This window comes from Betta splendens, chromosome 4, assembly GCF_900634795.4.
Source record: "Betta splendens chromosome 4, fBetSpl5.4, whole genome shotgun sequence".
Lineage (NCBI taxonomy): Eukaryota > Metazoa > Chordata > Actinopteri > Anabantiformes > Osphronemidae > Betta > Betta splendens.
Window position 1 is genome coordinate 23,790,540 of NC_040884.2, and position 18,387 is coordinate 23,808,926.

At 44.4% G+C, this 18,387-nt stretch overlaps 1 protein-coding gene and 1 pseudogene across 1 annotated transcript; both read right to left on the reverse strand.

The window, feature by feature from the left end:
* Positions 1-4,270: 4,270 nt before the first annotated feature.
* Positions 4,271-5,498, reverse strand: LOC114852891 (N-acetyllactosaminide beta-1,3-N-acetylglucosaminyltransferase 3-like; annotated as a pseudogene).
* An 8,496-nt stretch (positions 5,499-13,994) lies between these two features.
* LOC114854343 (N-acetyllactosaminide beta-1,3-N-acetylglucosaminyltransferase 3-like) lies at positions 13,995-18,078 on the reverse strand. The gene is made up of 2 exons (XM_041070651.2): positions 17,835-18,078; positions 13,995-16,033 (listed from the first exon to the last, which is right to left on the reverse strand). Exon 2 carries the CDS (start codon positions 16,023-16,025, stop codon positions 14,910-14,912), a length of 1,116 nt encoding a protein of 371 aa, XP_040926585.1. The 5' UTR covers positions 16,026-16,033; positions 17,835-18,078; the 3' UTR covers positions 13,995-14,909.
* Positions 18,079-18,387: the final 309 nt, after the last annotated feature.

Genomic DNA, 18,387 nt, shown 5'->3' on the forward strand with positions numbered 1-18,387 from the left:
CCTCAACGCTGGATCCAAGGGAACCTGCCAGTAACCCTTTCAGAGTTCCAAGGTAGTTATAAATGTTGCCTTTTCCACTCTTTCCAAGAGGTCATCTACCCGTGGGTAGACGTCAAACTGTGATTGGGCGTTGAGCTTCTGAAAGTCAATGCAGACACGGATGGACCCGTCCTTCTTCGGGACAATCACCACTGTACTGCACCACTCGTTTGTAGATTACGCAACACTCCAAGCTCCTTCATCGCCTTAATATCTTCCTTCAGTGGATCCACCAAACGTTCTGGTACCCGGTACGGCCTCTGCCAGGAAGGTGTGTTATCGGTGAGGTGCATGGCATGGTGGATCAGGGCAGTTCGCCCAGGCCTCTGGCGAAGCAACGCTGGAAACTGATCTAATAGACCCTGCAACTCCTGGCGCTTGATGTCGTCTAGGTGAGTCAGATCCAACACCGACGTCTCCCTTTCTGCACTTTCAACAGCGTCCTCTTCCTCTTCAGCCGTCACCTTCCGTACCACCATGGCTGACACAGTTTCCTTCTCCAGTAACTCCTTCCACTCCTTCAAAAGATTGACATGATATGTCTGCTTTGCCTTTCCCTTGTCTGGGTGATGGACCTCATATGTTACAGGCCCCATCTTGCGGACCACGGTATATGGGCCTTGCCATTTTGCCAGAAGTTTGCTCGTTGAGGTAGGTAGCAAAAGTAGCGTGCTGATCATAAGACCGCTTCTCGGATCGTGTTGCCTGCAGGTTCTCCCTTGCCTGGTCTCGATACTGCTCGAGTCGCTTCCTCATCTCCAGCATGTATTGCACGATGCCTCTCTCCTCTGGCTTGGCTGACGTACCCTCTTCCCAGCTTTCCCTCTGCAGATCCAGCGGTCCCCCAACCTGCCAACCATAGACAAGCTCAAACGGTGAGAACCCGGTGGATGCTTGGGGGACTTCTCTGTAAGCGAACAGGACAAATGGCAGCCATTTGTCCCAGTCTTTTCCGGTATCTGCCAGTGTCAGTGTCTGGTTGAACCTCTCCACTAGTCCGTCCGTCTGTGGATGGTATGGGGTTGTCTTGATGGCAGTGATACCCAGCTGCCGGTACAACTGCCCCATCAGCTGTTGGTGCCTTGGTCCGTCAGGATCTCTTCAGGTATTCCCACCTGGAAGAAAAGTTGTACCAGGGCATGGACGATGTTCGGTGAAGTTGCTGTGCGCAGTGGGAAGACTTCCGGGTATCTTGTCGCGTAGTCACTGACAAGTATGTAGCAATGTCCCGAACTGCTTCTCTCCAGCGGTCCCCACAATGTCCATGGCAATCCGCCTAAACGGCTCGGAAAGCACAGGGAGAGGGTGCAATGGGGCCCTGTGTTACGCCGGCACAGCACTGTTCTTTTGACAGGTTGGGCAAGAGTTGCAGTAGGTGCAAACATCATCATACAATGTTGGCCAATGAAACCATGAGCTAACACATGCAAATGTTTTCTGTTGGCCCAGGTGACCAGCGCATGGGACAGAGTGTGTAACATGAGTGGGCAGCAGCTAGCCGGGACAACAAGGTGAGATTTATCCCCAGCTTGTACATACAAAATGTCATTCTTAACCACTAATTTCTCTTCACACAGGTTAGAGGGTTGATCAGACACCGCTTTTTTCAAACATAGCTTTTAAGGTCACATCCCCTTTCTGTAGCGCCACTATATTTTCTGGTTCCTGCCAACCAATACCCTCAGGGTGCTCTGCAGCAACCTCCGAGGTTGGTGTGCCCAGGTACTTCTCCAGACTTTTCAGTCTGGACTCTCTCCATCTGAGTCCGGCCTAGCCGTCTCCACAATGGACTCCCATAGGCCCCGGAGCTCCAGCAGAAACCGCTCTTCTCTGCGCTGCTGTGCGTTCAAAAAGTGTTGCATCAAAGAGACCATTCCCTCCTCAGGCTTGGCGCCGGGAGCCACCCACTCTGCACCCCCTGTCTGACTTCCAGCCCCCATCATCCTGCATTACAGCTGTCACCTTCCCCTACGAGCGCAGCCTAGGTCCGGGTTTTCTGCCTTTCGGTGTTGTCTTGCGAGTAGCCATCCCACTTCTAACATCAACTGTAGTGAGTGAGCTCTGTTGCGTCTAGCTCCCTGGGCAACTCCCAAGCGGCTAAACAGTCCTACACTTGGCAGGAGAGACTGCAAATGAAAACTTCTCCAAGAGTGGTGGCGTCCTGACCCACCTCTGCCGCCAACGTGCAAAATTCAATCGCGTACTTCACCTTGCTGCGTCCTCCCTGCCTGATGTTCACAAGCCTTTGCGCCTCCGCATCTCGTAAGGTGGGAGATGGCATTAGCCACCTTAGAGCGTTCCGTGGGGAAGGAGGGTGCATGCAACTCAAAATGAATCTCGCATTGAGTCAGATATGCTCGGCAGTCACCTGATTCTCCCAAAAAGCATAGCAGCGCTCCCAAGCAGGTATCTGGTGCGGAAGGAAAAACGATGGATCTCACTGAAGTGGGATCCGCTGCCTCTGGAGCCTCTGGCGGCAGGGTCAGGGTTTCTTGCCCCCCAGCTTGTGACCACCTGCCAAGAGTGCAATCCACCACTGGCTAGAGAGCGGCATCGTTTTACCCTTGAGGGCCAAGAGAGGCTGCTCCTGGGCGAACGAGATGACAGACTTGGGTTACAAAACGAGAGCAAGCTCTAGGAAAAATGTTGGAGAGTAGACACAAGAAAACGAGCTAAAAATCTGGCAAATGCCTCGGGTGAGTACTGTTGCTTAAAACCCAAACAAATTACAAACTGACGACAGCTGATGAGACGCCCGGTGGAACAGAAAACCGAAAATACAACAATAAAAAGGCATACCAGATACCAGGACACAACACAGCAGACCACAAGGAAACAAAAGCAGGAATCATTTTTTAGGGCCCTACAGTATACAGTAGATCTGTAAAGGGCCAGATGTTTTTAAAGGTTGCACACCAACATTTAGCCTTTAGATAACGTTACTGTACATTATACTGTAGTTCCAGGAAGGCAAATTATAGGTTCAATTGGAGACTTTTACTTTGAGGTCAGCTGGAGGAAAAGACACAGTTGTTTGAATATGACACTGTCACACATGGCTATAGGTTATTTTAAGACTGTAGAATGTCACAGACACAGTCTTCACTGTCGTTAAGACAAAAATAGCAGCAGATTAGTTACAGTACACTCGTCTTGTGTTTGGACATCTCATTCAATGCAGCACCCAATACATGTAGTACAGTAGATAATCATGATCACTTTTTGCTACAAATAGATGTACTTTAATTTTCTTTGTTGATATGCTTATCGCTGCGTGTGTTTATATATACTGTACAATATGTGTATGTAAGCAGACACGAATCACTCAGTGATAGCACATAATTTAATCCGGTGTAGACAGAAAATAACACAGGATACAACACAATAAACTCTTCTTAGCAGCATGAAAATAAAATAATTTCCACTGTAAAAAACACCCAGAATTTTACTTTAAAATAGACATAAGCAATAGTACAAGCTGTGAAAAGCTACCCTGACCAGGTGAGCCTTGTATAGACTGATAGTGACTCTTGATCATGATTGTTTGCTAAATCTGTCATTTAACCCCACGCATAGACACCCTTTGAGCAAAACACCCATTCAAGTATTTACAGTAGGTACTACTACAGTAAACTTTTACATCGCCAGTCGTACAAACCCTGAGACATTTGGTTGAATTGAAAAAACCTCTGGTTTAAATTTCAGATATATTTTGAAAAAAAATACAAATATGTAAAATATATTTTTAAATATTGCACCAGAGAGATCAAATATGGAATATAAGTTTTTATTGCGTGGGAGGATATAAATATTATTTATGTGGCTGTTAGAACCTATTATGGATCAGTGTCTGGGCCTAGTGACATCAATCTACAGCAATTTTACAACATACTGTACAACGTGTTTATTGTACAGTACGGTTTATTATACACAACTACTTTTATCCACACAATAACAAACGGGTAAAGAAAAAACATTGTTGTTGACACTGAGTCAACAACAGAGAAAAATGTTTACAATGCTCCAAAGGTGCTAAAGTTACTAGGTACAGTAGGATGTTACTTCATTACACATTAGCTAGAAAATACAGCTGCATATAATAACATCTCAGTGCTGCGTGTTGGTCAGATTCAGTGGGGACGAGGTACATGCACCAGGTCTCCTCTTTCCAGTGACTCAGTCCCTTTTTTAGTGCCCATGAAATCACAGCGTACAGTAAAAGTTGCAGGAGTTACCACTTTTCTATTATAGACCACATTTTAGTTTGGGGGTCATGTATTCTGTGCCACATAAGATACATGTGAGCTGGGAAGAATCTGTGAACCAATATGATCTCTTTATAATAACAAGGATCATACATATCTGTATTGCTGGAGGGAACGTACAGAACCTGCAGTCTTCACACCCATATGGGAACTCGGACCAAGTCCTGCTTTGGCCAGACACAGGCCCATGTAAACATCATCAATGGGAAGAATAGTGATGGACTTGGACATGTTGTATATGACCATAGCTGTGTAGCCAGACAGGAGAAAGCCTCCGCCACCACAGTAAGGAGGGTATGACTCTGACTCTTGCACCTGGACTGGGACAAAGTATTTGCTTCTTTGTGATCTAATGGGTCCAACATTTTGGATCAGATGACCAGTAAAGAGATGTTTACTCCCATCATTGTCATCAAGGCCTTGGAGATACTGGACCATGTTGTCTGTGTTTGGCAAAGACGTCATCATCACCATTAAACAGGAAACGTGCCTTTGGACAGTTTTTTTCCATCCATTCCAGGAAGAGGATCTGCTTCAAGGTCAGGTTGAAGAAGGAGTCACTGAAGTCCCACTGGAGGATGTCATTGTGCTCACGATGCTCCAGTTCCAGTAGTTTGTTCAGTCGGTTCTTCTCATGACCAGAATCCATGGTTCCTGAGGATGAAGAGCCTTCGGATCCACACACCGTTTTGTTTCTCTCTCCTCAGCCCGGTTTTACGCAGCACCTCTCTGCGGTCGTAGTTCACAGGGGAGCTTTTAATGACCAGTAGAAGGAAGACTTCTGCTGACTGAGAAGCTCCTCCACATTTGTCAGAAACATCCAGCAACATGGGGAAATGGCGACAGTGTCTGTAGTAGAGAAAGTCTTGTATATGACCAGGAAGAGAGCTGAAGCCTGTGATGTTTGCAGCTGAAGTATTCTGTTCACATTTTGGCCACGAGTACACATAGGAGTCATATTTGTGAAGTTCTCTTATTTTCCTGTTTTCTTCTTGCCCATCTACAGGAAGTTGGGTTGTTTTGCGCTCTTTACAAAATTGCAGGATCAACAGGCCAAAAACTCCGACCAGCAGCAAGGTTCTAGCTGTGATTTTCCTCATCCTGGAAACTGTCGCAATAAATACACACATTTAGACACAGTTAGACTTTAAATAACAGTTAACATAACTGTTGCTGACACACAATTAGTATGGTGCTTTTATCTGAAAGGGCATGATCTAAATCTTTTGCTTCAACTGGGACAAAGTATTTGCTTCTTTGTGATCTAATGGGTCCAACATTTCGGATCAGGTACAGGTACAAATCTGGTAACACACCCATGAATCACGTTAAATTTATTGTGACTCTAAATTGACTCCATACTTCACCACTTGGACACCACTCATTCTCACGGCGATTGTATAATTTATTTCCGTGAAAATATTGTGTGACATTTAAGTGGTGCGTGGCACAATAAAAGGTTTGGGATCACTGTCCCACAGTAAGTTAAACTGGCTTTTCCTGTTTTTGTACGTAGTATGGCACATACTGTACATCTTAATTAAATTAAAGATCAGTGGTTTTCAATATAATAAAACAAAACAAGTTATTTTTTAACAATTACAAACAATTACAAAATGTTTCAACATTAAAATACATTGAAAATTCAATCCTTCTTCTACTGAAGAGTCCTTCAATCCGACACATGTAGCAATAATACATAGCTACTGTATAGAATATGTATTTATCAGTAATTACCTGAACTAAAGAAATGTTCATATGAAAGAACTTTCTGTGCCAATGAATCAATGAGACGTCTGGAGGATGGAGGAAGGTCTGTTTATGATTTACTGGGTTGTCATACCGCAAAGCATGAGATAAATATTTCATAATGTTTGAATTTTTGACAGTTGGAAAGAATGTTTCTGTGAAATATTGTTTAAATGACAACCCTGATGTCATCTGAAATGCCTTTCATATACAGTATTTGGGTTCATGCGTCTCTGGGTGACTCATTCTTGCCCTTTTCATAATTGAGCATTGAGCTTTTTGTCTACTGACTTGAGTTGTTTGTTTTATATGTCCTGCACATACTGTAATGTGTTGCAGCATAGACATTTCTCTGATTAATTTTAAAAAGGACACAAGTAATAACTAATAATCCTTAATAAGCAGCGAGATATAACAGTAACTCCTAGGTACTACTCCTCATCATACATAAGTTGGCAAGAAGTTTTTCTTTTTGCATTGTCTACTGTCCACTGAAAGTATAAAAGACTCATAAGACGAAGCGCTTTATTCATTAATTTGTAATTATTGTAAAAGTGTGTTGTACAAGTGTCTTATACAGTAACTGAGTGATTTTGGTACTGAAGAGTTCAGTTCACTAAACTGGACAACAGCACAATGTTTGGCTGTTGCTGTGGCTGTTGCTGGTCTTTGTTCGTCTCTACTGTTGTTTCTGATTGACGTTTTCCAAAGCAGTTTTTTGTTAGTTGTCTACTTTTGAAAAGAGATACGTAGGGAATTATTCAACATAGATTTAGTTACTTTAAGCTTAAAATTTTACATGTTTAAATGAAAACACTTCTTTTGTTACAGTACATTTGTACTTACTTATTTTCAGATCTTTCTGTAATTTAGAGGTTGCTCATTTGCATAGAAGCTTTATGTGTATATGTTTGCTTTTTGTATTAAAAAAACAAAGTATACAGTCATGAATTATAAAGCTTATTCATTAATCAACTAAACTGTGTAATTAAGCCCAATAGGTGGTTAAAATGTGGTGGATAAGTACAATAAGTAATTTTTTAAGAATTAGTAACACAGTTGTTCAACATTATAACAATAAAATCCTTTATCTACAGAAGAGTCCTTTAATCAAATATATGTAAAACATGGTTACAGCATATGTATATGCTGTAACCAGCAATAATTACCTGGACTGTGTCGATCAAGTGAAGATAAATATCCAGTTCAGTTACTGTAGGCTGTAAAGGTAAACACGGTGCCATGGGTGTATGAACAAACCATTTGTCCTGATGTTAACTACTTCAGTGCATATACTGTACTCTACTGTAACATGTTGCCAACACAAAGATGCTCAGGCTCATCCCACAAAAGACCTTTGAAAAGCCAGTTCTGGCAGTTTTTTTTTTTTTACGAAAAAGCAGTTTTGTCTTCCTGCTCTGTCTGAAACTACATCACATGAAACATTTCAGCGCTTTAATCACTACTTTGAATTTGTAAAAATGAAGTTTTTAAGGCTGCAACCAGATTTCCAGGAGGCAGGTGGATAAAACCTACTGAGTGTCACAACGCATGGACTTGCGGCTGGTGCCGCTAGACGGCAGCAACGCCGCCTGCTGCACTTGTTGTGCAATTAGGCACACCTGAAACTGCTTAGGTAATCCTGGCTGGCCAGCATGGCCAGTTTGTTTTTTTCTCCCTTGCCTTTTGCAAGCGCATTTTGTTAAACCCTTTTTGTAATAAATTCCCTTTGCTTTAAAAAGACCTGTGCCTCCCTGAGTCTCTGCATCTGGGCCCCAGTCTGTCCGAGTGAGCAATCGTAACTTGACTTCTTAAAACCAGCACTATGTGCACACATGCATGCACTGAGGCTTTAATTTCTTATGCGTATAGTAAACCTGCTCTGGTTTTACAGAGACAGCCCTTAGCAATGAGTCTCGGACTCCATACTCCCCCCACAGAAGGTTACGGGGGATGAATGCCCTCTCCAAGTCCACAAACCACCTCTGGACTGGTTGGGCAAACTCCCACAAACCCTTAAGCACTGGTGAAATTGTAAAGCTGGTCCAGCATTTCAGGACCAGGTCAAAAACCACATTGTTCCTGTCACAGTCTCAGCATCGTTGTCTGGTTTCCTGTTTTATTATGCCAACTTCGTGTTTAGTTCTTTGCCTGCTTTGGTTCTGTCCTGTTTCATTCTCCAGTCATATGATTCATCAGCTGTAGTCAATCAGTAATCAGTCAGGTATTTAAATCCTAGTACTCACCACACTTGCTGCCAGATTGTTAGTTCATGTTCCCGTGTCTACTTGCCGCATTTAGTCAAGTAAGTCCTTTTGTGTGTCAACCCTGGATCTTGTTTTTGACCGTGCCTTGCCTGCTCCCTGTCAGTACTGTTTGGGACTGCCTTGTGATTGAACCTTGCCTGGAGACTGACAACCATTGCCTGATCCCTGTCTGTACCATTGTCTTCATCTTGCTTCTTCGTGTACCGACCTCTGCCTGTCTGACCAAGAGCCTTACGACTGAAAACTGTGTGCTGTGCATTTGGGTCCTTCACATCGCTATCCCACCTTGGTCCGTGACAGCACAATCTGGCCACACCTGGACCCAGCCAGCCCCAGCCTGTCTGTGATTAGGTTTTGGGTTATTTTTGTGTTTTGTGGACGACGTTTGTTTTTTGCCATTGCTTCCACCTGCCTGAATTTGCCTCAGGACCTCCGCTGGTGTTTAACGAAGCTCGCTGAGGACTATGCGGAAGCACCCTGCCCGAAGGTCCGGCTCCACGTAGTTAAGCTGGCGATTGAAATTTTGGAGGAAGAGTACTGGTGGTTTGACTACCCTGGTGTGAGGACGCTTTTCTACAGGCTTCACTCCCTGCGGAAGGACTTGGCACGCGCTCTGCACGCAACACCCGCCAGCGCTCCAGCCCCACACCAAACGTGCGCCCATCGCCCCTGTTGCCTCTTCGCGGCCTCAAGCTCCTGTCGTGTTACTCCTGACACACTTCCTAGACACTGCCGATTTAACCACCGACCCAGAAGCCAGGGGAAGAGGCGGAGGCACTCACCCTTAGGACTCCTGCACTATTTGAGGCCATGGGACTCATGGAGCCGCGGTCGGACCCAGCATCAGCCCGTGTTTCAGTCTGCATCCACCACGGGCTCCTTGCGGGTCCTGACCTCTGCTGCACCCAGCTGTGTCACGCCCCAGCACGGCAGCCAGCTTGTCCAGATCAAGCCGCTTCAAGTTCAAGCACAAGCTCCAGTCCAGCCCTGTCTAGCACCAACTCATGCTCCTGTGCAGCTACCTAGCCCAGCCCAAGCTCCAGTGCCATCTCCAAGTTCTGCTCATGTTTCAGCTCAACCTTCTTCATCAGCTCAAACACCACTGTGGTACCCCTATCTATGGCCAGCCCTAGCTCTGCTTCAGCTATCAGCTCCACATCCTTCTACTGTTCTGTCGAGTCAAGCCCTAGTCTTCTCCGGTCGAGCTCAAGCTTCTGCCCAGTCAAGCTAAGCTTCGGCTCAGCCACGCCCTGTCCCTGTTGGACCGGAGGAGGCCATTCCAGTCCCTGTTGAACCAGAGGAGACCATTCTACTTCCCATTGGATCAGGGGGGCCATTCCAGTCCCTGTTGGACCTGAAGGGGAGGACATTCCAGTCCCTGTTGGCCCTGAAGCAGAGGCCATCCCTGTCTCTGTTGGCCCTGAAGAAGAGGTGTGGTGGAAATTTTCCATAAATGGCAGATGAGAGAGTTGTCTTGTGTGAGATTTATTATAAAAATAAAGATAAATAAAAATAATGTGGAAAGCAAATCAAAGCATGGATGTTGATCGTGCACATCAACAAACCAAAAAACACCTCCCTCTGCAGCTCCACCCTCCTTGAGGGAGTATTTTGGACTTTGTGTTTCCCCTGTCTTGGACTTAGTCTGCCTTGTGTTTTGGGGTTTTGTTGTAGTTGGTTCACGTTTTCTTTGTTTGGTCTTGTTTTGCCCTCCTCGAGTCCTCCCTCCGCGTGTGCGCACAGTCCGGGGCCGATTCTAGTAGTACCTAAAGCTTTTCAAGGCCAACTTGATGGCCAGGCACTCCTTCTCTGTTTGGTCTCTCTCTGTAAAAGCTTGAGGCTGAGGTAAACTATCGCCTTTCTTCTCCCTTGGCCCCCTGGCCAAGCTCCTAGGACCCACCGCTGATGCGTCTACTTGGACCAGGAAACCTTGGGAGAAGTCCGGACTCTGCAACACTGGGCTGGAGCACATTTTCTCCTTCATTGCCCTAAATGCTGCCTCGCAGTCCTCAGTCCACCGGATGGAGTTCGAGAGTTCAGGGGTTTGGTACCCGAATTCGCATTTCTCATGTTTAAGGTCAGGCCAGTCTCAGCAATCTTCTCCAGCACTTGTCGCAGGTGGGTCAGATGCTCCTCCCAAGAGCTACTGTGGATGACAACGTCGCCCAGATAGGCAGCGGGCCAACTCCCTACATCATTGTAGAACCCTGTCCATCAGCCTCTGGAACGTGGCTGGGGCCCCGTGCAGCCCAAAGGGAAGGACCGTGAATTGGTGAAGGCCTGCCAGAGTCCTGAAGGCTGTGTAAGGCCTCAACGCTGGATCCAAGGGAACCTGCCAGTAACCCTTTCAGAGTTCCAAGGTAGTTATAAATGTTGCCTTTTCCACTCTTTCCAAGAGGTCATCTACCCGTGGGTAGACGTCAAACTGTGATTGGGCGTTGAGCTTCTGAAAGTCAATGCAGACACGGATGGACCCGTCCTTCTTCGGGACAATCACCACTGTACTGCACCACTCGTTTGTAGATTACGCAACACTCCAAGCTCCTTCATCGCCTTAATATCTTCCTTCAGTGGATCCACCCAACGTTCTGGTACCCGGTACGGCCTCTGCCAGGAGGTGTGTTATCGGTGAGGTGCATGGCATGGTGGATCAGGGCAGTTCGCCCAGGCCTCTGGCGAAGCAACGCTGGAAACTGATCTAATAGACCCTGCAACTCCTGGCGCTTGATGTCGTCTAGGTGAGTCAGATCCAACACCGACGTCTCCCTTTCTGCACTTTCAACAGCGTCCTCTTCCTCTTCAGCCGTCACCTTCCGTACCACCATGGCTGACACAGTTTCCTTCTCCAGTAACTCCTTCCACTCCTTCAAAAGATTGACATGATATGTCTGCTTTGCCTTTCCCTTGTCTGGGTGATGGACCTCATATGTTACAGGCCCCATCTTGCGGACCACGGTATATGGGCCTTGCCATTTTGCCAGAAGTTTGCTCGTTGAGGTAGGTAGCAAAAGTAGCGTGCTGATCATAAGACCGCTTCTCGGATCGTGTTGCCTGCAGGTTCTCCCTTGCCTGGTCTCGATACTGCTCGAGTCGCTTCCTCATCTCCAGCATGTATTGCACGATTGCCTCTCTCCTCTGGCTTGGCTGACGTACCCTCTTCCCAGCTTTCCCTCTGCAGATCCAGCGGTCCCCCAACCTGCCAACCATAGACAAGCTCAAACGGTGAGAACCCGGTGGATGCTTGGGGGACTTCTCTGTAAGCGAACAGGACAAATGGCAGCCATTTGTCCCAGTCTTTTCCGGTATCTGCCAGTGTCAGTGTCTGGTTGAACCTCTCCACTAGTCCGTCCGTCTGTGGATGGTATGGGGTTGTCTTGATGGCAGTGATACCCAGCTGCCGGTACAACTGCCCCATCAGCTGTTGGTGCCTTGGTCCGTCAGGATCTCTTCAGGTATTCCCACCTGGAAGAAAAGTTGTACCAGGGCATGGACGATGTTCGGTGAAGTTGCTGTGCGCAGTGGGAAGACTTCCGGGTATCTTGTCGCGTAGTCACTGACAAGTATGTAGCAATGTCCCGCACTGCTTCTCTCCAGCGGTCCCACAATGTCCATGGCAATCCGCCTAAACGGCTCGGAAAGCACAGGGAGAGGGTGCAATGGGGCCCTGTGTTACGCCGGCACAGCACTGTTCTTTTGACAGGTTGGGCAAGAGTTGCAGTAGGTGCAAACATCATCATACAATGTTGGCCAATGAAACCATGAGCTAACACATGCAAATGTTTTCTGTTGGCCCAGGTGACCAGCGCATGGGACAGAGTGTGTAACATGAGTGGGCAGCAGCTAGCCGGGACAACAAGGTGAGATTTATCCCCAGCTTGTACATACAAAATGTCATTCTTAACCACTAATTTCTCTTCACACAGGTTAGAGGGTTGATCAGACACCGCTTTTTCAAACATAGCTTTTAAGGTCACATCCCCTTTCTGTAGCGCCACTATATTTTCTGGTTCCTGCCAACCAATACCCTCAGGGTGCTCTGCAGCAACCTCCGAGGTTGGTGTGCCCAGGTACTTCTCCAGACTTTTCAGTCTGGACTCTCTCCATCTGAGTCCGGCCTAGCCGTCTCCACAATGGACTCCCATAGCCCCGGAGCTCCAGCAGAAACCGCTCTTCTCTGCGCTGCTGTGCGTTCAAAAAGTGTTGCATCAAAGAGACCATTCCCTCCTCAGGCTTGGCGCCGGGAGCCACCCACTCTGCACCCCCTGTCTGACTTCCAGCCCCCATCATCCTGCATTACAGCTGTCACCTTCCCCTACGAGCGCAGCCTAGGTCCGGGTTTTCTGCCTTTCGGTGTTGTCTTGCGAGTAGCCATCCCACTTCTAACATCAACTGTAGTGAGTGAGCTCTGTTGCGTCTAGCTCCCTGGGCAACTCCCAAGCGGCTAAACAGTCCTACACTTGGCAGGAGAGACTGCAAATGAAAACTTCTCCAAGAGTGGTGGCGTCCTGACCCACCTCTGCCGCCAACGTGCAAAATTCAATCGCGTACTTCACCTTGCTGCGTCCTCCCTGCCTGATGTTCACAAGCCTTTGCGCCTCCGCATCTCGTAAGGTGGGAGATGGCATTAGCCACCTTAGAGCGTTCCGTGGGGAAGGAGGGTGCATGCAACTCAAAATGAATCTCGCATTGAGTCAGATATGCTCGGCAGTCACCTGATTCTCCCAAAAAGCATAGCAGCGCTCCCAAGCAGGTATCTGGTGCGGAAGGAAAAACGATGGATCTCACTGAAGTGGGATCCGCTGCCTCTGGAGCCTCTGGCGGCAGGGTCAGGGTTTCTTGCCCCCCAGCTTGTGACCACCTGCCAAGAGGTGCAATCCACCACTGGCTAGAGAGCGGCATCGTTTTACCCTTGAGGGCCAAGAGAGGCTGCTCCTGGGCGAACGAGATGACAGACTTGGGTTACAAAACGAGAGCAAGCTCTAGGAAAAATGTTGGAGAGTAGACACAAGAAAACGAGCTAAAAATCTGGCAAATGCCTCGGGTGAGTACTGTTGCTTAAAACCCAAACAAATTACAAACTGACGACAGCTGATGAGACGCCCGGTGGAACAGAAAACCGAAAATACAACAATAAAAAGGCATACCAGATACCAGGACACAACACAGCAGACCACAAGGAAACAAAAGCAGGAATCATTTTTTAGGGCCCTACAGTATACAGTAGATCTGTAAAGGGCCAGATGTTTTAAAGGTTGCACACCAACATTTAGCCTTTAGATAACGTTACTGTACATTATACTGTAGTTCCAGGAAGGCAAATTATAGGTTCAATTGGAGACTTTTACTTTGAGGTCAGCTGGAGGAAAAGACACAGTTGTTTGAATATGACACTGTCACACATGGCTATAGGTTATTTTAAGACTGTAGAAATGTCACAGACACAGTCTTCACTGTCGTTAAGACAAAAATAGCAGCAGATTAGTTACAGTACACTCGTCTTGTGTTTGGACATCTCATTCAATGCAGCACCCAATACATGTAGTACAGTAGATAATCATGATCACTTTTTGCTACAAATAGATGTACTTTAATTTTCTTTGTTGATATGCTTATCGCTGCGTGTGTTTATATATACTGTACAATATGTGTATGTAAGCAGACACGAATCACTCAGTGATAGCACATAATTTAATCCGGTGTAGACAGAAAATAACACAGGATACAACACAATAAACTCTTCTTAGCAGCATGAAAATAAAATAATTTCCACTGTAAAAAACACCCAGAATTTTACTTTAAAATAGACATAAGCAATAGTACAAGCTGTGAAAAGCTACCCTGACCAGGTGAGCCTTGTATAGACTGATAGTGACTCTTGATCATGATTGTTTGCTAAATCTGTCATTTAACCCCACGCATAGACACCCTTTGAGCAAAACACCCATTCAAGTATTTACAGTAGGTACTACTACAGTAAACTTTTACATCGCCAGTCGTACAAACCCTGAGACATTTGGTTGAATTGAAAAAACCTCTGGTTTAAATTTCAGATATATTTTGAAAAAAAATACAAATATGTAAAATATATTTTTAAATATTGCACCAGAGAGATCAAATATGGAATATAAGTTTTTATTGCGTGGGAGGATATAAATATTATTTATGTGGCTGTTAGAACCTATTATGGATCAGTGTCTGGGCCTAGTGACATCAATCTACAGCAATTTTACAACATACTGTACAACGTGTTTATTGTACAGTACGGTTTATTATACACAACTACTTTTATCCACACAATAACAAACGGGTAAAGAAAAAACATTGTTGTTGACACTGAGTCAACAACAGAAAAATGTTTACAATGCTCCAAAGGTGCTAAAAGTTACTAGGTACAGTAGGATGTTACTTCATTACACATTAGCTAGAAAATACAGCTGCATATAATAACATCTCAGTGCTGCGTGTTGGTCAGATTCAGTGGGGACGAGGTACATGCACCAGGTCTCCTCTTTCCAGTGACTCAGTCCCTTTTTTAGTGCCCATGAAATCACAGCGTACAGTAAAAGTTGCAGGAGTTACCACTTTTCTATTATAGACCACATTTTAGTTTGGGGTCATGTATTCTGTGCCACATAAGATACATGTGAGCTGGGAAGAATCTGTGAACCAATATGATCTCTTTATAATAACAAGGATCATACATATCTGTATTGCTGGAGGGAACGTACAGACCTGCAGTCTTCACACCCATATGGGAACTCGGACCAAGTCCTGCTTTGGCCAGACACAGGCCCATGTAAACATCATCAATGGGAAGAATAGTGATGGACTTGGACATGTTGTATATGACCATAGCTGTGTAGCCAGACAGGAGAAAGCCTCCGCCACCACAGTAAGGAGGGTATGACTCTGACTCTTGCACCTGGACTGGGACAAAGTATTTGCTTCTTTGTGATCTAATGGGTCCAACATTTTGGATCAGATGACCAGTAAAGAGATGTTTACTCCCATCATTGTCATCAAGGCCTTGGAGATACTGGACCATGTTGTCTGTGTTGGCAAAGACGTCATCATCACCATTAAACAGGAAACGTGCCTTTGGACAGTTTTTTTCCATCCATTCCAGGAAGAGGATCTGCTTCAAGGTCAGGTTGAAGAAGGAGTCACTGAAGTCCCACTGGAGGATGTCATTGTGCTCACGATGCTCCAGTTCCAGTAGTTTGTTCAGTCGGTTCTTCTCATGACCAGAATCCATGGTTCCTGAGATGAAGAGCCTTCGGATCCACACACCGTTTTGTTCTCTCTCCTCAGCCCAGGTTTTACGCAGCACCTCTCTGCGGTCGTAGTTCACAGGGGAGCTTTTAATGACCAGTAGAAGGAAGACTTCTGCTGACTGAGAAGCTCCTCCACATTTGTCAGAAACATCCAGCAACATGGGGAAATGGCGACAGTGTCTGTAGTAGAGAAAGTCTTGTATATGACCAGGAAGAGAGCTGAAGCCTGTGATGTTTGCAGCTGAAGTATTCTGTTCACATTTTGGCCACGAGTACACATAGGAGTCATATTTGTGAAGTTCTCTTATTTTCCTGTTTTCTTCTTGCCCATCTACAGGAAGTTGGGTTGTTTTGCGCTCTTTACAAAATTGCAGGATCAACAGGCCAAAAACTCCGACCAGCAGCAAGGTTCTAGCTGTGATTTTCCTCATCCTGGAAACTGTCGCAATAAATACACACATTTAGACACAGTTAGACTTTAAATAACAGTTAACATAACTGTTGCTGACACACAATTAGTATGGTGCTTTTATTCTGAAAGGGCATGATCTAAATCTTTTGCTTCAACTGGGACAAAGTATTTGCTTCTTTGTGATCTAATGGGTCCAACATTTCGGATCAGGTACAGGTACAAATCTGGTAACACACCCATGAATCAGTTAAAATTTATTGTGACTCTAAATTGACCCCATACTTCACCACTTGGACACCAATCATTCTCACGGCGATTGTATAATTTATTTCCGTGAAAATATTGTGTGACATTTAAGTGGTGCGTGGCACAATAAAAGGTTTGGGATCACTGTCCCACAGTAAGTTAAACTGGCTTTTCCTGTTTTGTACGTAGTATGGCACATACTGTACATCTTAATTAAATTAAAGATCAGTGGTTTCAATATAATAAAACAAAACAAGTTATTTTTTAACAATTACAAACAATTACAAAATGTTCAACATTAAAATACATTGAAAATTCAATCCTTCTTCTACTGAAGAGTCCTTCAATCCGACACATGTAGCAATAATACATAGCTACTGTATAGAATATGTATTTATCAGTAATTACCTGAACTAAAGAAATGTTCATATGAAAGAACTTTCTGTGCCAATGAATCAATGAGACGTCTGGAGGATGGAGGAAGGTCTGTTTATGATTTACTGGTTGTCATACGCAAAGCATGAGATAAATATTTCATAATGTTTGAATTTTTGACAGTTGGAAAGAATGTTTCTGTGAAATATTGTTTAAATGACACCCTGATGTCATCTGAAATGCCTTTCATATACAGTATTTGGGTTCATGCGTCTCTGGGTGACTCATTCTGCCCTTTTCATAATTGAGCATTGAGCTTTTTGTCTACTGACTTGAGTTGTTTGTTTTATATGTCCTGCACATACTGTAATGTGTTGCAGCATAGACATTTCTCTGATTAATTTTAAAAAGGACACAAGTAATAACTAATAATCCTTAATAAGCAGCGAGATATAACAGTAACTCCTAGGTACTACTCCTCATCATACATAAGTTGGCAAGAAGTTTTTCTTTTTGCATTGTCTACTGTCCACTGAAAGTATAAAAGACTCATAAGACGAAGCGCTTTATTCATTAATTTGTAATTATTGTAAAAGTGTGTTGTACAAGTGTCTTATACAGTAACTGAGTGATTTTGGTTACTGAAGAGTTCAGTTCACTAAACTGGACAACAGCACAATGTTTGGCTGTTGCTGTGGCTGTTGCTGGTCTTTGTTCGTCTCTACTGTTGTTTCTGATTGACGTTTTCCAAAGCAGTTTTTTGTTAGTTGTCTACTTTTGAAAAGAGATACGTAGGGAATTATTCAACATAGATTTAGTTACATTTAAGCTTAAAATTTTACATGTTTAAATGAAAACACTTCTTTTGTACAGTACATTGTACTTACTTATTTTCAGATCTTTCTGTAATTTAGAGGTTGCTCATTTGCATAGAAGCTTTATGTGTATATGTTTGCTTTTTGTATTAAAAAAACAAAGTATACAGTGATGAATTATAAAGCTTATTCATTAATCAACTAAACTGTGTAATTAAGCCCAATAGGTGGTTAAAATGTGGTGGATAAGTACAATAAGTAATTTTTTAAGAATTAGTAACACAGTTGTTCAACATTAAAATAAAATCCTTTATCTACAGAAGAGTCCTTTAATCAAATATATGTAAAACATGGTTACAGCATATGTATATGCTGTAACCAGCAATAATTACCTGGACTGTGTCGATCAAGTGAAGATAAATATCCAGTTCAGTTACTGTAGGCTGTAAAGGCAAACACGGTGCCACGGGTGTATGAACAAACCATTTGTCCTGATGTTAATCACTTCAGTGCATATACTGTACTCTACTATAACATGTTGCCAGCACAAAGATGCTCAGGCTCATCCCACAAAAGACCTTTGAAAAGCCAGTTCTGCCAGTTTTTTTTTTTTACGAAAAAGCAGTGTTGTCTTCCTGCTCTGTCTGAAACTACATCTACACTACTTTTTATAAAACATTTCAGGGCTTTAATCACTGCTTTGAATTTGGAAAATTTAAGTTTTTAAGGCTGCAACCAGATTTCCAGGAGGCAGGTTTTAAGAAGTCACTCAGGCACCACTGAGTGACTTCTTAAAACCAGCACTACGTGCACACATGCATGCACTGAGACTTTCATTTCTTATGTGTACAGTAAACTGATTTTGTTATTTTCAACAGTACTGTATATGACCACAAGAGGAAGCCAAAGATGCCTATTTCCTTTACTAAACCCAATTTGTTATGT

Bases quoted from the DNA above. Each gene is read 5' to 3' on its own strand.
- LOC114854343 (XM_041070651.2), bottom strand. From the start codon at position 16,025: ATGAGGAAAATCACAGCTAGAACCTTGCTGCTGGTCGGAGTTTTTGGC.